Genomic DNA, 17,696 nt, shown 5'->3' with positions numbered 1-17,696 from the left:
ATTGGGGTAATACTGCACGAAGTGCCACTTCAGAGACCAGTGCTGGGAGAGCCTGGGTAGCAGCAAGGGATCTTGTCCTCTGCTGTGCTGGGGTGCCTTCCTCACTGGTCCAGCCTATTGCGTTCACTGTGTCTCCCCTCCACTTTCTCCAGCACAAACTGCCAGGGTGATCTTAACTTTCTCCCTGCTGATACCTCATCCCCTGGATCCTTCACTCCCGAGGCCCTTCCCCCAGCCCAGATCCACACAAAGGTGAAAAGGAAGGAGGAGACGATGGCTTTCCTGTATCTGCCAGCTTCTCTCTCCACCTCTGACGTGAATGAGGCCCTTCATGGTTTTCTCTTGAGCAAACACAGATGCTTTTGTTTTATGGGCTTGTGGGACGGGATGGAATTAATAAATCAGAGCGCCAGTGCTGTGCCGCCACATTCCTGCAATTTTAAGGCAAGATCACACACCAAAAAAAGGCAGAAACAAAATAGGCAATCTCTTCAGAGAGAGCTCAGATGATTTGACTGTGCCTCCTGCTCACTGTCCCACTTGGTCTCCTGCTCCCTCACCCTTGTTCATTCCTCCTCCTCCTTTCTCCCACTTTCACATTCCCATTAACCTCATTTCTTCTTTTCCCTCTCCTTTCCTCAGGAATCACTTTCAGTCACACCTTAGCTTCTCACCTACACCCGTTTTTCTTCCCTTGTCTTCCTTCCATTTATGCTTCCCTTACCCTTACCCCATGCTGAGATGTGACCAAGGCTTGTGCATCCAGGTATGAAGTTCAATGTCCTGCATGTAAGCCAAAGAATCAGGAGTGCCTCAGCTTTTTCACCATGGACCAAAATGTCTGCTCTTTCACCTGCTTCTTCCACCCCACTTCAGTTTTTCCTCCTAAGAATGTTGCTGCCTGAGAGATTCAGTGAATGACTCTGGGAATAAAACACAAAGTATTACTGTTCTCCTCTCAGACGTGGTATTTAACAGTGTTCCTGCGAGCAAAATTAGATCCTGCCCCGGAACTGGCAGACCCTTTCCTTCCTTGAAGGATAACCAGAAATGCTTTGCCTAAAATTAATTCTTTTGAGCCAAATGACAAGTTTTAACATCTGTGCTTGGCTACCACCAGGTGGTAAGGAGTTAGGAGAAGATCTTTTTTCTCCCCTGTAATTAGCTAACTGTATGTGGGGCTTCAGGAGGGCAAAGTGAACCGTGTGGTTAGTACAAACTACCAGCAAGGGGCTGAGACAGTTTTATTCACCTCACTGGTTGTTTTTTCTCTAATGAGCCTAGGCAGTCGAAAGTCATTTCCCCAGACTGCTTATACATTGTTGTGCTTATCTTACCTGTGGGGGAACTGAGGCACTGAAGCAGGTGAAATGATTTGCCCAGATCCACATACTGACGCATAGTTGAAGCCAGAAAAAGAACCAAGAAATCTTGTTTCACAGTTGACTGCTTTATCCTCTGGCCTCAGAGGAGGCCAGCAAAGACCTTTATCTTGTTTAGATGAGTGGATAGTCATTCCAAGAAGGCGCTGGGGCAAGGGTATCTTTCTGTACTAATACGTGTCTTAATGAGTCCTGTTGCTAAGCGGCTTCAATGATAGATCATGCATCTTCTTCAGTAAGCATTGAAATAATTTTTTAATCATTAAAGCTAATACAGAATCCTCAGAAACATCCAAATCTCACAGCAGGGGCTGAAATTAGCAAGCAAACAGAAACCAAATCCTGATTATCCCTGTGCACCTCACAAAGCCCACAAGCAGTGTCTGCTGAAGTCAAATGCGAGCCTGGCTGAGCTGTATCTCAGGGCTGGGCTGGGCAGTCAGAGGCAAGCTGGCAAATCCTGCTGCTCCATGGTCCACAGTAAGTTTCTTTCCTCCCTCAGACATGCGTGCCAGCTCCTCATCTCTGTGGAGCAATAGGAAAGGAGGAAGGAGTGTTAATCACTGACCCCAGATAGCTGAGGCATCCCCTGGCAGGTCTTTAGGAAGGAGAAATTATTTGCATTTTGTCAAGTGTTATTAAGTGGCAGATCTCAGCCTGGCCAACATTGCTCCCCCAGCCTGTTTTTGTTTTCTTTTTGGCCTTGGAACCACCTTCTCCATCCTAGTCCCACCAACATCTTACAGCCTCTGTTTTATGAACAATTAGATATTTCAGGTATCCTCTTCAATCCAGCCCCCTGCTCTGCCTTAACTCATATGTCTGCCCTCCAGCATGGGATACCAGCACCTCTTGAACTGTAGCAGCCCACAGGCTTCTCCATAGCTCCTCCAGTAATCCCAGTAGCCATTCTAGTTAGCAACTCTTGTACTGTTTCCTGTTTCCCTCAAACCTACAGTGCTCAGCAGCATGGTATCCAATTATAACAAGAGGTTTTTTACAGCCAAAGTGATGTTCCTAACTTCCATGTTAGAATAGGACTCTTGGAGCATTTAGGAAAACACAACAAATCTCTTTATTACTCGATATGCATCAGCAGCTCCATTACAAGGGAAGTCACAGGACACTGATAAGCATTTTGCTATGATCATCACTGCTGACCTCTGTGCTAAGACTTTTGGGGTGAATATGGTTTACTGCAAAGGCATCATTACCATTCAAAGAGCCTTTATGCATGGAGTTGTCTTCTCTTGTCCCCCTTTTGAGAATATGTCCAAGACTGTTCCTGTGTAACGTGTTCCTGTATCATGACCAGTCTCCCCACTTGTGCTCCTAATCATGTTAGCCTGCTAGACAAACTCTGCACACTTTATCCCACCTAGCAGTCTCTTCTGGGCGTGCTGCAGAGGATGCTTGAGGCTCTTCTGTCAGCACCAGCTCCTGTTCAGTGGTAGATAAGCTGCCATCTCAGCAAGTTTTATTCATAGTCCATCAAGACATGCCAAGCCACACTTGGATTGTAGCTCTCTTGAAGTAAAACCAAGTCCTGGAACTGTTAAACACAGGTGCAAAATAGTCACTAGGCAAGACTTCTGCTCTTGTATACTTCCTTCTGCATTGCACTTACCAGACTGATAAAATCTGATACCAAGTATTTCTTTCCTAACCCAAACACAGGTCCTAATCTGAGCACCAGAACAAGCACAAATGGCCTAGAAATTATTTACAGCAGCAGCAGCAGCAGCGAAAACCCAGTTTCTTCCTTCCCAAGCAGCTTTTGGATGTTTCCTCCACCTAGGAATTCTTGCTGACCCTTTAGGGGTATTTTCTGCAGAGCTGGTAGTGGATGGATATAGTTCATGTGTCCACGTGTGAAGCTAGGAATACCTGACCTGGCTTGTTGACCTCCGCAAATGTCCTTATAACCAGAGAGAATTTTCCTTCCCCAAGCACAAGGAGGGAGCCAGATTCATCCCCAGAATCAGGAGAAATTCATATCCACCTCTCAGATTTATAGCAGCAGCCCATTTCTGGTTTTAACAAGAAACCACTCTTTGTCTGCCCTGATCTTCCAGGCCAACTTGGTCTGCCTTTGAAACTCCAAGGGCTCTCAAACTGCAGAGAAGGGTTAAAAAAAAAGTCTAGTTCATCTTTCCTATCCAGCCAGAAGTATCTATTCATCAGTTATTCTGTCCAAGGCCAACTGGCAGCCCATGAAATGTGGAATTAAGGTAGGAAGGACAGCACTGCCCAGCACCCCAAGTGCAGAGGTGTAAGAGCTGGGGAGACGCATCTCTCAGGGTTATCATGGTTGTATTTGTGCAGAGATGATATTCCAGTCACAAGAAACAGATAGAGCAGGCAACTCACCAGCCTGGGGATAGTATCAACCCCCTTTTGCATCCAGGCCTAGGGCAGCCTGAAGGACACAACTTCACAGATAAGCCCACGAGTACAATACAGCACAGGCTGACCTCCCTCCCAAGGGAAGGTTTATAAACACTACGTGCAAAGATGACTTTCAGACCAGGCTGCTTTCATGGGCAATTAAGGAGCATGGCGGAGAGCAATTCCTATACAAGCAAGCCCTATGGCAAGCCCCATGCACTCAGAGAGAGCAGTTTGTTTCTCGTGCTGTGAGCTCGTCTGCCCTCAATTCCCTCACAGCCTTCCCTGCCTTCCCAACAGACTCTTCCATTTTAACTGTGCAAGACATGGGAAAACAGAAACCAAAACCCACATCTTTTTTCTTCTGGTAGGTTTGGATTGTTGTTAGAAAGGGGCATTTGACTTTTGCTACTCCTTAGCTCCATCTGTTCACCCAAATGCACTGCTTACTTTCACTACAAAATAAAACTCACTCTGATCATGATGCAGGGATATATTCTGGCAGCTGCTGCCAGTGCCCAAGTTAGATATTGCTCCCCTGGCATTCCCAGAAGGTGGGAATTGCATATGGGTCTCTTGATCTCAAACACTTAGGCACATAATTTGAATGTCTGAATGCCTGTCCAGAGTCAACAGCTTCCCTGTCAGGACAGGGAAGGGCAGCAGGACAGTCCTAGCAGGACACTGACCATCACCTTCCTGCCCCTTCTTTCTTTTGCTCTCTTCTTCCCTTTTTATTTCACACACAGAAGGCAGGAAAATAAACACTGTCTGCTGACTCTAATTTTCATTCTAGTGTTTCTTTTCATCAAGCCCAAGCTATACAGATCAGCTGTGGCATTTAAGGTACAAATCAAGCAGCGGACCATAACGTATATCTATTGCAAAAGACGATTCTCTAGGTGCCAATTTATCCATTCTACGTTTGTTTCTAGAAGTGTCCGCATGACACTTGGATGCTGCACAGCAAGTGGCAAATATAAAGAGTGCTGATGATTTATTTGGAGGAAGAAATCAGAATTAGCATTTTGGACCACCTCATCTAGTTACAAAGCGAGCGTATTTCACACAGCTCAGAGAGCTGCAACAGCAAAAATGTCCATCAAGGAGACCAAAGTGGTGTTTCTCCTCTCTCTAATCTCACACAACTAACACCTGCATGATGTGGCATCAGTGCTGTCCAGTGTCCTCTCCATCTTAATCTCTATGGAGCAGCCACCCACAAGAACATTCCACACAAAGTTGCTGTTTGCATGATGCTTTTATTGATCATATAATTCAGCCAGCATTCCCAAATAAAAACTTGGGGGGATTCTTGCCTTTACACTGCACTTATTCTCTGCCCACAGTTCTTTCCACGCAATAGCAGATCAGGGTTCTGATTCCTCAGGGGGCCAGCACACACATGTAACCATTAAAATGCCAGTATTTCCACAGGTTTTGGGAAGACAGACGTATTCAGCTACATCGGTGTTTTAAATGGCATAACTGAACTGCTGCCCCACTCATTTGCAGTGGGATTTCAGCCAGAGCAGTTTCTCCTTTGCTTTCTTTTGCTCTCCCTAGGAGTAACAGGGAAGTCCAGCAGGGAAGAGCATTTCAACATCGCCTTTGAAAGCAGGAGGAAAACAAGCTGTGTAAATCAATCAAGAGTGTGCATTAGTGATAGCATGTTCCTCTGGAGGTCTGCATTTGATGTCATATTGACACATAGCTAAGATCAAAGCCTGTCTCTGCATCCTGGCTGCTACCAGAGGAACAGCATTGACCTTTGGGCCCCATATCTTAACAAGGAGCTCGTGATCAATGTGATTTTTTTTTTTTTTTGCCCCATAACAAGCACCTGTGAAATGTAATTATCCACCAAATAATGCCTAATGCCTTTTTCTCTGAAAAAGTAATTCCTCTCCATCTTTGAAAATGTTCTGGAAGGAAATACTATGGGCTTTTCCTTTCTGCTTTTGCAAGAAAGCTGTAAAATGACAGCTCCCACTCCTGCTGAACAGGCATCAGCTGTTAACTCAGTAGGGAAAGCTCTGAATGAAATATATAGAAACTTTGGAACAACCCGCTATTGTTTTTGCTTCCTTAGAATTATTTTGCCTCCTTGGGAAAAAAAAAAAAAAAAAGCAGCTATTTTTTTTTTTGGCTAGTGAAGATATTGGGCTGATTCATGCTGATACGTTTGGAATTATTATTCTGTAATAGTCATCAGCATCTAAAAAGGACCTCAGTTCTGCCAGAGCTCAGCAGCAGGGAAGAGAAGCTGACGTTTGAATAAGCCCCTGACTTCCCTTTCAAGAAAGGATAACTCCAAGCTTAGAGGTCTCTCAGGAGAGAGCTAGCTTTCTCAGGAGACATCTGGTACCCCCTGCCTCTCTTCAGGCCTGAGCTGCTAATCTTTCTCTGGGTATTTCTGGCATCCCTGGATTATGGCTCTGCAGTACAGGGAAATTGTGACAGGGCAGAGGGCTGTGTCCCTCTGAGTCACAGCCCACCCTCACCAGTGCTCAGGGGGCAGAAATGTGGTGACAGGTTGTATGGATCAATCGTGAAGGACATTTGGGTCTAGGCTGATTAAAAATAGCCTGGCTTAGACCTCCTTTTTCAGGCTCCGGAAGGCTCCCTGCAAGGACGGGCTTTGCAGCCAAGTTCAAGGTCTAGTCTGTATTCAAACTGGGTTATCTCCATTCCTGCTGATAGCCCAGATAGTGCCTGGATACCCTTGACGTACCTGGGGATAGCAGGCTGAGCCACGTGCTGTCTCTAAAGTATTGGCTCCCGTGGGACCTAGCCAGCAGATTTAATTAGCTCCATCAAAGTTTCTTTTTTGTTTTCCGTTGGGTTTTTTTTTTCCTTTTTTTTTTTGACTTGGAAGAAAGCCCTGTATAAAGCATCACCTTCCTCCAGTCCATGCTCACACACACAAGCCACATGTCTAGGACAAGGACATGTCTTCAGGAAGGTGCTGTGTCAAGCTGTTTATGGACCAAGCTTTGAGGAATGCTCAACTTGGTTTCATGTGGGCAGTGGAGGGATGGGGGTTGTGCACGGTGTACTCCCGAGGGACAAGCCTGGTTTCTGGGCTGAAGGAACTGTGCTCCCATATAGTGGAGGAGCTGGCAGGAGAGGATGAAGCCTTTCTTTGCATCTGAGGAAAAGGCGCGGGGGGCTTGGGAAGGGCGGCTGTTTCATTGGGAGTGACTCACTTCCTAGGGAAGTTGTCCCCACAGGAGCCTGCACACCAAGGCACAGAGTATTGATGGGGCTGAGCCTTGAAACTACACAGCTGCTGGTAGTTCTGCTCTTCCTGCCCTGGGGAAGGACCTGGCCATCCTTCCCCATATTGTTTTATTATTTGTACTTCCCTGGGTTTTGTCTCTCCAGGGGACTCGCTTAATTTTCCTTTGCCCTCCATCCCCATGAGCAGTAGGGGAGTGCTCACCTCACTCAGATTGCAGGTGTCACTTGCCTGCAGCCATTCACCAGTCTGCAGCAGAGGGATGATTAAAACCCCCAGCAGAAGAGCACTCTTACACCCTGGGACAGAACCACAGTCTCCTGCTATTGCCTGGGCTACTGGGAGGTCAAGATCTCAGTTGTGGGTTTAGGACAGAGTCTTTTTCTTCCTGTTTCATCCACCTCTCCTATGAAGACAGGCTGAAAGACTTGGGGATGTTCAGCCTGGAGAAGAGAAGGCTCTGGAGAGACCTTAGAGCCCCTTCAAATACCAAAAAGCGGCTACAAAAGAGCTGGAGAGGGACTTTTTATAAAAACATGTAGTAAAAGGATAAGGGAGAATGGGTTCAAACTGAAAGAGGGTAGGTTTAGGTTAAATATTGGGAAGATGTTCTTCCCTTTGAGGGTGGAGAGACACTGGCCCAGGTTGCCCAGAGATGTTGGGGATAGCCCATCCCTGGAAGTGTTCGAGGCAAGGTTGGATGGGGCTTTGAGAAACCTGGTCTAGTGGAAGGTGTCCCTGCCCGCAGCAGAGGGATTGGAACTTGATCTTTAAAGTCCCTTCCAATCCAAACCAGCCCATGATTCTATGATTAACATTTCCCTTCCTGGAAAAACCGCTTCTTTTTTTTTCCCCTTTGCTTTTCAGTCACCCGGTTACAGCAGAGTTTAGGGGAGAAATTGCTACTTACAGAACAGAAATCCAAATCTCCCTTTTCCCCTTCTCTTTCCCACCCCCACAAGAAATACAGCTGGATGTGAGCCCTCAGGCACTGTCCTTTAGATCTAGCCTATCCGTTCTGTCCTACAACGATGCCATTCCTAAAGACCTGTCTGGGGGTCGGAGGAGTCTCGCTACTGAGAAATGCCCTGTTTTGGCTGTGTTTGCACAGTAATTACCCCTGCTTATCCCAGAGCAATAACCCATTCCACCCACTCCTGTGGTTCCTTGAATCCATCCTCCCACTTTATCGTGCACATCTCAAACAAGCAGGCAGCTGCCCAGTGAGGGGAAGCACTGCAGCATCTCGGCCTGCCTCAATTTTTAGCACTATTGTAGTTTTGGCTGAAGGCTCTGATGGGCCCAAGGGAATGGGGGGAGAGGGGACAGCGGCTTCCTGTGCATCTCAGCAAGGCAGAGACTGAGCCGGTGCTGCTCACCACAAATACCGGCACTGCCATGAATTATGCATTCCTTGTTTAAAGAGAGGTCGCTCTCATCAATAATTGAAAGCTCGCTGCTCTGCCTTCAGCATCACATCTCCCACACCGGGAGTTGGGAACTCATGAAATCTGCATGGACTTCCTCAAGGTGGCCAGAGGTTCGTGGAGAGAGGCAGCAAAATGCAGGCAAAACAAACCAAAAACCCTGCTGACAGCTTTGGTGCGTGAAATTAAGAGTCATCTGCAGCTACCTGCCGGTCTGCTTCAGCCCTGCCCCTCACGTTCCTCTCTCCTCCCCTTTCCACACCTGTCTCCTCCCAGGGTACACACAGAATGATAGGCTTGCAAACATGGCTCAAAACAAGATTAGGGAGTCTTTCTTGAAACTTTTGGCTCCATTACCTGAGAACAATTTGCTTTGGGTGCTTGTCTAGAAAATCGTTACACTGGATGGTGGGATGTTCCCAAGGGACAGTTTGAACTGTGAAATTTGTCCCTCTGGGAAGGTAATGATCTTTAGAGCCTGTGTCTCTGACTGGAGCCAGACAGTCCTGGGGCTGGGCTTGGTCCAGCATTCAGAGTTTTGTAAGCCTGGCTCAGACAGGCCAGCTGCCCTGAACCAGAGGCTGGAAAATCACCTTTCTTGCAGAGCAAACTATTAGAAAGGTGTGGTTCTCATTCTGGATCAGGCAGGCAGAGGGCAGAACCAAAACCTCAGAAGAGAACTACCAAAGCCCATGTGATCCTAACCATTTCTGAGTTATCAAAGAGGATGTAAACTGAGCACCTCCTCAACAGGGCTGTAGGAAAATCAGAGGCACTGGAACGTGTTAGCCTTATAATCCCCAGTCAGCTGCATCTCTCCCTTTCACCTCTCTCCCATTCACCCAGCATGTCCTTTCAAACACTCTGCAACTCAGGGAGAGAGTCACTGCCTGGGTCATTTTCCAGCCTGGAATCCTTATCCCTCTCTCAAAATCTGGGTTGTCCTGCCCGTAACAAATTGTTCCCTGTTGGTAATTAGTCAACAACAGATGAAGGAATTGGTCACTTGTGATGGTCTGAGTCTCAGCCAGATCTTACTTCTCTTCAGCATCGTTCTGGGGAATCCAGCTCTTCCCGTCGTGTGCTTCTCTTATTGTCTTCTCCTGAATCCTTTCAGAATAATGCCCCCTGCATCAGCACATGGAGCTTAAATGGAAAGTGAATGGTGTTGCATCCCAGGAGCCGAGAAGTCTGACAAAGCAGCGTGAAGCAAGAGTAGAACGAGAAACATTTTGTCCCTATCATACTCAGCTTTGTGCTCTGTGTGTGTGTTTATTTTTTAATGGAGAACAGAAGATTGATGGATGAAATTAAGAAGAGGGATGTGTAATTGGAAAACAGCTCAAGAAGGCTACAGGCAGCATATTGAAGGCATCCATCAAACATTCAGCTAATGTTGTTAAGGGTGTGTAACACAAACAAGGGCTGCAGGAGACACTAGGGAAAAAAAGAAAAGGAAAGAGAACGGGGAATAGGCAGGACAGGGGAAATAGCTAGGGAGGAGAAGAGCCAGCAAGAGAGTACAATCAATAATATTTGTATTGCAATCACATCCAAAGGCTCCCATTGGGATCAGTGCCGGACTGTACGAGCACATTAAGAGATAGTCCCTGCCCTCTACAGCTTAAACCAAGGAATTACCAGATGATCGCAGGAGATGGGTTTAGATGATCACAAAATTTTCTTCTGATCTTGAATCTCATTTAATAGAATCTGCTCTGGGAGGGGTTAAAGGCAGGAGGAAGGTAGATGGTTGTGCCAAGAATACACACAGTAATGTTTGCCAGCAAGCATGCAATTAATCCGAGCCACTTAGGAGACTTTGGTTTTAATTATAAAAAGTAGGTAAAAATATGTGCAGTAAACCTCTGTAAGCCCCAATGGGGCCATCAGCAGGCTACCCAGAGGCATCGATATGTGACTGGATTTTGATGCTGTGTTTTCAAAAGGATGGACTGATGCTTTAATGGACCACTTTGTGGGAAATATTCCATTCGGGGTGGACATTAAGAGAATGCAAAGGGCCTTTGTGTGGGTAAGGACAGAAGACAAAGGCTAAAATTATTAATAAGCCAGGGGATTCCTGTAGTCCTGGAAACAGGGAAGAAAAGAGACTCTGAAGGACTGAGAAAAGGCAGGTGAAAGATACAAAGCAACAGAGAAGAGCACGCATGATGGATGCAGGGGGAGACAGTGGGGGAGACAAGGCAGCATTTTAAAGAGAAAATAAAGTATTCCAAGAGAGATTTTTTTGAAATGGGGTTAAAGTCAGCTCCTCTCTGAGGTTCACAAGTTACCTGGGGCTTTATGCAGGGTTTAACTTCTTCAGCCTTGTTTGCTTCGGAAAAGCAATAGAGAGAAGATGCATGTAGAAATAAATGAGCATGGAGCACCAGGGGAGTTGCACACACAGCATCTCCACTTGTTTGCAGTGTCTGGGAACCATCAACAGGGCTGGCTGGAAGAGGGAGGAGGAGAAGGAACTAGAAAGGGAATTCGTGAAAAATTCTTCTAACCCCGATCCACTCTCCTCTGTGCTCTCTTGGTAACACGGCTGCCTCTCCTTCCCTCCAGAAGTAACCTGAGTTTGCAGCAGTAGCAGGTCTGCTGCATAGAAACTGTGTCTAATTAAGGCCTTTTATTAAAGGGAAGAAGCACTGGCTGCCTGACTCTGGTGCAGGGACATTTGTAATTGCAAGCATACTGGAGGAATCCAGGAGCTGTGATGACCCTGAGCCAGGGCCTGGGTGGACCTAGGTATCTGCAGTTGTTAATAGCAATCCTTGGACTTCTTTTGTGGCTCTGTCTGTTGTCACAGCCATGAGTGATGGGAAGCTTTACTCTACACTGCTGGTAAGAGAAAGGATTTCCTGTAGGGAAAGCAGTCCTTGGTGTGGGTAACATCGTCCTGCCGTGCGCCCAGCCTGGATCTGTAGCTTACCAAAGACCCATGCCTTTGGCACTAAAGCTTCAAGGACACTCTTGTACCTGGCCCAGACCCAGTCACCAAAAAGCAGTGAAGTTAAGCAGAGCCAGCACGTTTGCTGCACAAAGCTCCTGCTCACATCACCAAAACACTCCTGTGTGCCCCTGGCCACACAGGCTCCTTGGTTCACTTCTTCATCAGTTTTTTATAGCTTGAAAGTAGTGAAATGCTCACCATGGTGCTTCCCAAGGAGGAGGTAAGAAACGTTAGATATTATCACCATTAATGGTTGGCTTGGGGAGCAGTCAGTGGGAATACATTACCCTAAGGGACTGCTCCAGCACGGTACCATTGGTGTCTAACAAGGAATGAGCTGGTGTTGCAGTAATTTCCTTAGGTGGGCTTATGAACATCCACTTGCCAGCCAGAGGACTTGCTGAGACATGCTAGTCTTCTGTCAGATTTGGCTGAAATAGGATTGACAGCTATTGGTGGTAGGGCACTGACGAGCCCTGCAATTGCATAACCCTTGTTTTTTCAGGACACCAAGGTCAAATGTCAGAGAAACAATTAAAGACAGATTCTAAGAAGGTCCCAGAGGATGAATTTAGAATAGCATGTCCTAATATCTTCCAGGAGTACTCTGTGGCTGCTGTCAGTGCAGAGCCCTTTTAGACCAATTGTCATGTTTCTTCTCACACAATTCTTTAACTCTGAAGCAAGGCAATCCTTCCCCTCTGGACAGATGAGCTGCTGGACCCAAATCCTGGGCAAGGAGTTGCCTTTGAACAATATGTGCCTGCATGCCTTTGAGGACCTTGGTTTTAGCTGACTGGCAGAGTTCAGTACACTTAAAAATCCCTGGCAGAGGAGGAATTTAGAGCCAACCAATTTGAACCTCCTTTCAATCTTTTGTATCAGCATGATGCCATCACTCTCTTCCCTCAAAATGCCTTCAGCCTAGGAGTGCAAGAGGACCTGGTAGGGCCTGGTGGGTACTCCAAAGTCTGTGATTTAAACTAAATGCTGCAATGGCCAAACACTGCAAACCAGAAGTAGAAAGGGATGTGGGATAATTGAACATTCAGCAGGCAACACCAGCACTGTGGAATCGCCACGGCAGGGATTTCATGGAACACTTAGTAGGTGATAGCGTGCATGCCTGATTTCCTCAATGCACCTGCATGAGGAGGATGAATTAACACTGCAGAAGTGTAAAGAGATGCTGGCTATCTAGAGAATGCCTGACATCTACTGTTTTGTCCAGTTCCATGTTCAAGCACACAAATCTTGCAAACAGTTCTAAAAAATTGTACAAAAGAAGAAAATGAAATGGTCACCACAGAGCTCAGGGATGAACATAAGTCCTGAAGATGAGGCAAGTAGCAGTCATCTCTGACTTCAGAATCAGCAACATGAACAACCCTAAGTCAAGGACAGTGGTTTCATCACGGAATAGTGGGAGGTTCTTTATAGCAATAGAAATAGCTAAAAGTTTCTATTCAATAGCACCAAAGCTGGATAATGGTTTGGACCTGCAACGTTAATGGAGCTCCTTGTAAACTTAGACAACGCTTTGCTGGATCAGGGCCAAACATTTGTTGTGCCTCCCTGCATTTTCGGTGTCTGATATTTCGGAGGCCTTATTCTTTTTTCTTTTCTGAGAGGTAGAGAGATGCCTGGGCATTGGAAGCTCCCTGCAGCATGCTGAGGAGACGTAACCTTCTTACCACGGTCCTGATTGCCTTGCCATGGGCTCTTCTCCTAACCTTGTGGCACCAGTATCCAACCACCCACTACCTCAGCCTGCTGAGAAGTAAGTGCAAAAGGTCTGCTGTTGGTGTGCTGGTGGCTGTGGTGATTTCTGGTGTGAACCCTGAGCAGGAGATGCTCTCTCATGGGATGGGTTAAACAAAGACAAACTTGCCTGAAAGCCCCCTCGGGGTCTGCCAACAGCAGGAACATAAAGTGTTCTTGAGAGCACATTAAACATGCACCTTAGGCTGGCTTTGGGAAGAGGATGTTGTTGTGCTAAGCACTAACTCCAGACAGATGTGTGCCTCCCTGGACAGGAGGCGGCCCAACAGTTATTAGTCCTCTGACATCTTCTTTTTCTTCCTCTTTCTTCCTTCCTTTTGCCCCAGAAGAGACAGACGAGAACGTGACCTCTAAAGTTCTCCTTAATGGTACGTCTGCACTGAGAGAAGAAGGCTTCTCATCATGCACTCGGCAGCAGCAACGCGTAGGGGCAACGCCTAAAATCATCCAGAATTATGTGTACTCCAGGCCTCCCCCATGGTCAGACACCCTGCCAACTATCTTTGTTATCACCCCTACCTACACCCGGCCAGTGCAAAAAGCTGAGCTGACCCGTCTGGCCAACACCTTCCTCCACGTACAGAACCTGCACTGGGTGGTGGTGGAGGACTCTCCACGGAGGACCAACCTTGTATCCAACCTGCTGGAGAAGGCTGGGCTCAACTTCACCCACCTCAACGTAGAGACACCCAAGAGCCTGAAGCTGGGTCTGTCCTGGATCCCATCCCACACCCCAAGAGGGACACTACAGAGGAACCTGGGGCTGCATTGGCTGAGGGACAGCTTCAGCAACACCGCACCACCAGAAGGGGTAGTCTATTTTGCCGATGATGATAACACCTACAGCCTGGAGCTCTTTGAGGAGGTAAGAGACATAAAATTACATGGGACAGAAAAGCAGGATAGAGCTGCAGAGCCTCTTAAGCCCAGTTGTACTTGCAAAGACCTCACCCACTCTGCATGCAGTGGCAGCTGGGTATAGGACAGATGCAAGCCTGTAGTTATGTAAACCCAGTAGCCAGTGCTCTAAAGGGCTGAAGGGGCAAAAAACACATTTGCCATGCTATAGGCTGCAGATGTGAACAGCCACTCACACACCATTGCACCAGCTAGGGTTCTCCCTGCCACGGAACACAGGATACATACCTCAGAATTTATGCATCTCCTCAGGGAGAGCTGACCAAGTTTAAATAAGCACCAAAGACAAACTTCTGGTAAGGCATAAATCTGCACTGTTGTTGGGAAGAGATGATAGAAAGGGATGATAGAAAAGTTGTCTGACTTTCTCCTTGACTGCCCTTCAGTTCTTCAAGTTCCAGCCACAACAGGGCTGTGCCTCTGGGATCACAGAAGCTTGCCCAGACTTCTGCTGGAAACCTGGCGTTTGTGAGTTGCCAAGCCCTTGTAAACTTGCAAAAATCCAGTAAACTCCCTTGTCACCCATTTAAGCCAAACTGTACTAAGCCACTTGAAGAGCAGAATTATGCATCAGAACATATTTCCAGTTTTCAGAGTTGTTAGGTCTCTGTTAAGCTCATCCTTTCTTACTTCTTTCCAGGTCCTTTCTGACAATTTCAATAAACCTCCACACTTTAAGGCAGTAGCCATAGTTGGAAAAACAAGGCAGGAGGTAGGGGGAGAAATTGCAATAGGTGAGGATGAAGATTAATCAGTCAGGGAGGGAGATTACTTGCATGAGTGTGAAGGTGGAGTGAGTGGAGCTGATAATACAGAGCTGGAGGCCTGGTAGAAGTAGTATTTGGCATTTACAAAAATGATAAAATTCTACCATAACAAAAAGGTGAAAGTGCAAATGGGATGAGAAAACCAGAGGTTTTCATTCTTCTGAGGGACTGAATGTGGGCACAGAAAAGCAGTGAGTTTGGTGTTCAGAGAATAATGTGCTAAAAACTTGCCTCGTGGCCGTGGAAGCTGTAGCTCTTCAAGCAGCAGCACAGGTGAAGTAGAGCTTGTGCTGCCTAGAGCAGTGTGGTTGCCTAGGAAGTCAATGGGGGAGGACAGGTGCCAATGAAAGCAGAGGATGGTGCACTAAGGGGTTGGGACAAACGTGGTGGGGTCGAATTCTCACAGCACTGTCTCTTTCTGGCACACAGATGCGCTACACAAGGAGGGTCTCAGTCTGGCCAGTGGCTTTTGTCGGGGGGCTGCGATATGAATCCCCAAAAGTGAGCCCAGCAGGGAAGGTGGTGGGCTGGAAAACCGTCTTTGACCCTAACCGGCCCTTTGCTATTGACATGGCCGGATTTGCTATCAGCATCAAGTTGATTTTGGAGAAGCCTCATGCCAGTTTCAAGCTGGAGGGAGTTAAAGGAGGCTACCAGGAAACCAGTCTGCTGAAGGATCTAGTGACTATGGACGGGCTGGAGCCCAAAGCAGCCAACTGCACAAAGGTGAGTAGGACAAGAAATCTGGAAGATACAGTCTCCTTGCTGGGTCCTGGCTGTTTTTACAGCCTCCTGCCACACCCCTCCACCTTCCAGTGTGCCTGCCCTGTGCTGGCACATGTCAGTGCCAAATGATGCTGGGACAGACAGATGGACAAAGCCTGCTAAATTCTTCACAGATGTGAAGCTCAGAGAAAGCTGAGGAGCAGTGCTGTGCATTCTCTGTTATTAAAGAGTCTCAGATGTACAATTTGTGCCCAGATTGCTTCTCCAAAATCCAGGATTGGCAGAGGGTTGAGCCTGGAATTTTGGTCAAGAATGATCCCTCCTCCTTGTCACTGTTTCATGTGCCCATGAAGTGTCTCCCAGGATCAAGCCCTTTGAACCACATGCTTCAAACAGCTGTGAGCCTCAGGTTTCTGAGGATGCCATCCAATCAATGGGTGCAGTACTGTTGTTGTTTCCATGGCAGTCAGAATGCCTGAACTCTTTGTGATTCCCTCTAGGTGTTGGTCTGGCACACAAGAACTGAGAGGCCCACTCTGGTTAATGAAGGCAAGCGTGGGTTTACAGACCCCAGAGTAGAGGTGTAAGCAGAGAGCCAGCTCCAGGGTGTGAGTATCTTTGTCTTTATTGTTTTTAGCAAGGCAAATAATCTGTACCTGTTTCCTTATTTCTACTATTATTTCCTCAAAAACAGCATATGCAACTGCTCCAGTAATTCACCATGCCACCCTTTGGACAAGAAGTAGATTCTCATCTTTATCCATGTATGGTCTGTATTTCTTACTCATTCAAGCCTCCTTGCAGACCATGTGGGAGTTTTGCCTGACAGAGAGAAAAGTGACAGCAGAATCCCCCAGTTTCACTCAGTATTAATGACAAGCCAGATTCCTTGCCCCTGGACTCTTTAATCCAGCTCCAAACTCCCTTTGGTGTGGGAGTTGTCCTACAGTGTGGAACGAGATCCCACTCCTGCAGGCAGCCTTTCGTCCCAGCAGCCCTGCCACCTCTATAGTGCTTCAGGCATCCACCTTTTATCCTGCATGAACAGCTGTGGTGTGGGTGCAGCAGGGAAAGGCTGATGGAATGCTTACTTAGAGCACCTCAGAACAGGAACTGGCAAAGCACAGCCTACACAGACTCTCTCAGTCTGAGGTGCTACCAATGCTACCAGAGCTAGGAGCTGAGGAGAAGTGGTGAAGGCACTAGGAAGTGCCTTTGCAGTTCACAGAGCCAGGTTCAGCAGCAGAATGGGGGATTATGGCAACCACCACAGGTGATGGCAGGAATGTATCAGAGATCATTGATATGTTCTTAGAAAGAGATTGATGATGAACAGGCTTCAGAGGAGCTATGACCTCCTCTGCCAGATGCCATGCCCTCTGATCTCAATGGCAGACTCCTATCCCAAAAGTCCCAAAAGAATAAAAGTATCCCAATTTCAGAGTACCCAGCTCTTTCTGAAATGACTTGTATCTGTGTCAGGACACAGGATGCTGAATGATTTTGTCCTTCTTTAGAAGATATTCCAGGACTGCTTTCAGTTTTGACCCTAATATACACCTCAGCTCAGCTGTACCAGTGAAAATAAAACTGACAGGTTTCATACAGGCAGTCATGAGTATTTCAACTCCTGCACTGATCTCCTGTGTGCATCACTAGTAGCTGCACTCAACATTTCCACAGCACCTCATCATCTCTGAGTGACAGCCACACAAATAGTGCAAAGCAAGCCTAGTGCCTGCACACCCAGCAGCAGATGGAAGGGACAGGACTCAGGCACCTGAGCACAGACACCTGGTGCCACCATAGGGACCCTGGGGTAGCCTACCTGAACCTCCTACAGCACACAAACCCTGTACCATTTCTGACAGCTTTTTATTAATAGTTCAGATATCCTGGAAACCCATAAATGATGCAAAATACCTGTGCTTAGGTGGCAGCTCCTCTTTTCACCAGCACTTCTGTGAGATCCACTAGCAGCAGCAGGCTCATTTTGCACTCTCATCCCTGCTGGGTCTGCAGTAGTCTAAAGCTATGATTGCCCAAACTCAGCTCATAAGGACTCAGAGTCCAGTTAACTGGTCTGGAGGAATCACCTACTTT

The 17,696-nt window shown here is 47.1% G+C and overlaps 1 protein-coding gene across 3 annotated transcripts in view; it reads left to right on the top strand.

Moving 5' to 3' along the window:
- The window catches only part of LOC116439240 (galactosylgalactosylxylosylprotein 3-beta-glucuronosyltransferase 1-like), a 28,391-nt gene that overhangs the window by 5,777 nt on the left and 4,918 nt on the right, over nucleotides 1–17,696 (top strand). The window contains exons 2-5 of one of the 3 annotated variants that reach the window (XM_032098501.1): nucleotides 13,032–13,180; nucleotides 13,512–14,047; nucleotides 15,297–15,593; nucleotides 16,094–16,201. In XM_032098501.1, coding sequence (XP_031954392.1) covers nucleotides 13,069–13,180; nucleotides 13,512–14,047; nucleotides 15,297–15,593; nucleotides 16,094–16,180 — 1,032 coding nt within the window. In that variant the 5' untranslated portion in view covers nucleotides 13,032–13,068 and the 3' untranslated portion in view covers nucleotides 16,181–16,201. Of the gene's footprint in view, nucleotides 1–13,031; nucleotides 13,181–13,508; nucleotides 14,048–15,296; nucleotides 15,594–16,093; nucleotides 16,202–17,696 lie in introns of all 3 variants that reach the window. The other 2 variants (XM_032098500.1, XM_032098499.1) reach the window with 2 other exon arrangements.

Source organism: Corvus moneduloides, chromosome 2, assembly GCF_009650955.1.
Source record: "Corvus moneduloides isolate bCorMon1 chromosome 2, bCorMon1.pri, whole genome shotgun sequence".
NCBI lineage: Eukaryota > Metazoa > Chordata > Aves > Passeriformes > Corvidae > Corvus > Corvus moneduloides.
The sequence above is the reverse complement of the archived record's forward strand: the minus strand, read 5'-3'. Positions and strand labels throughout refer to the sequence as shown.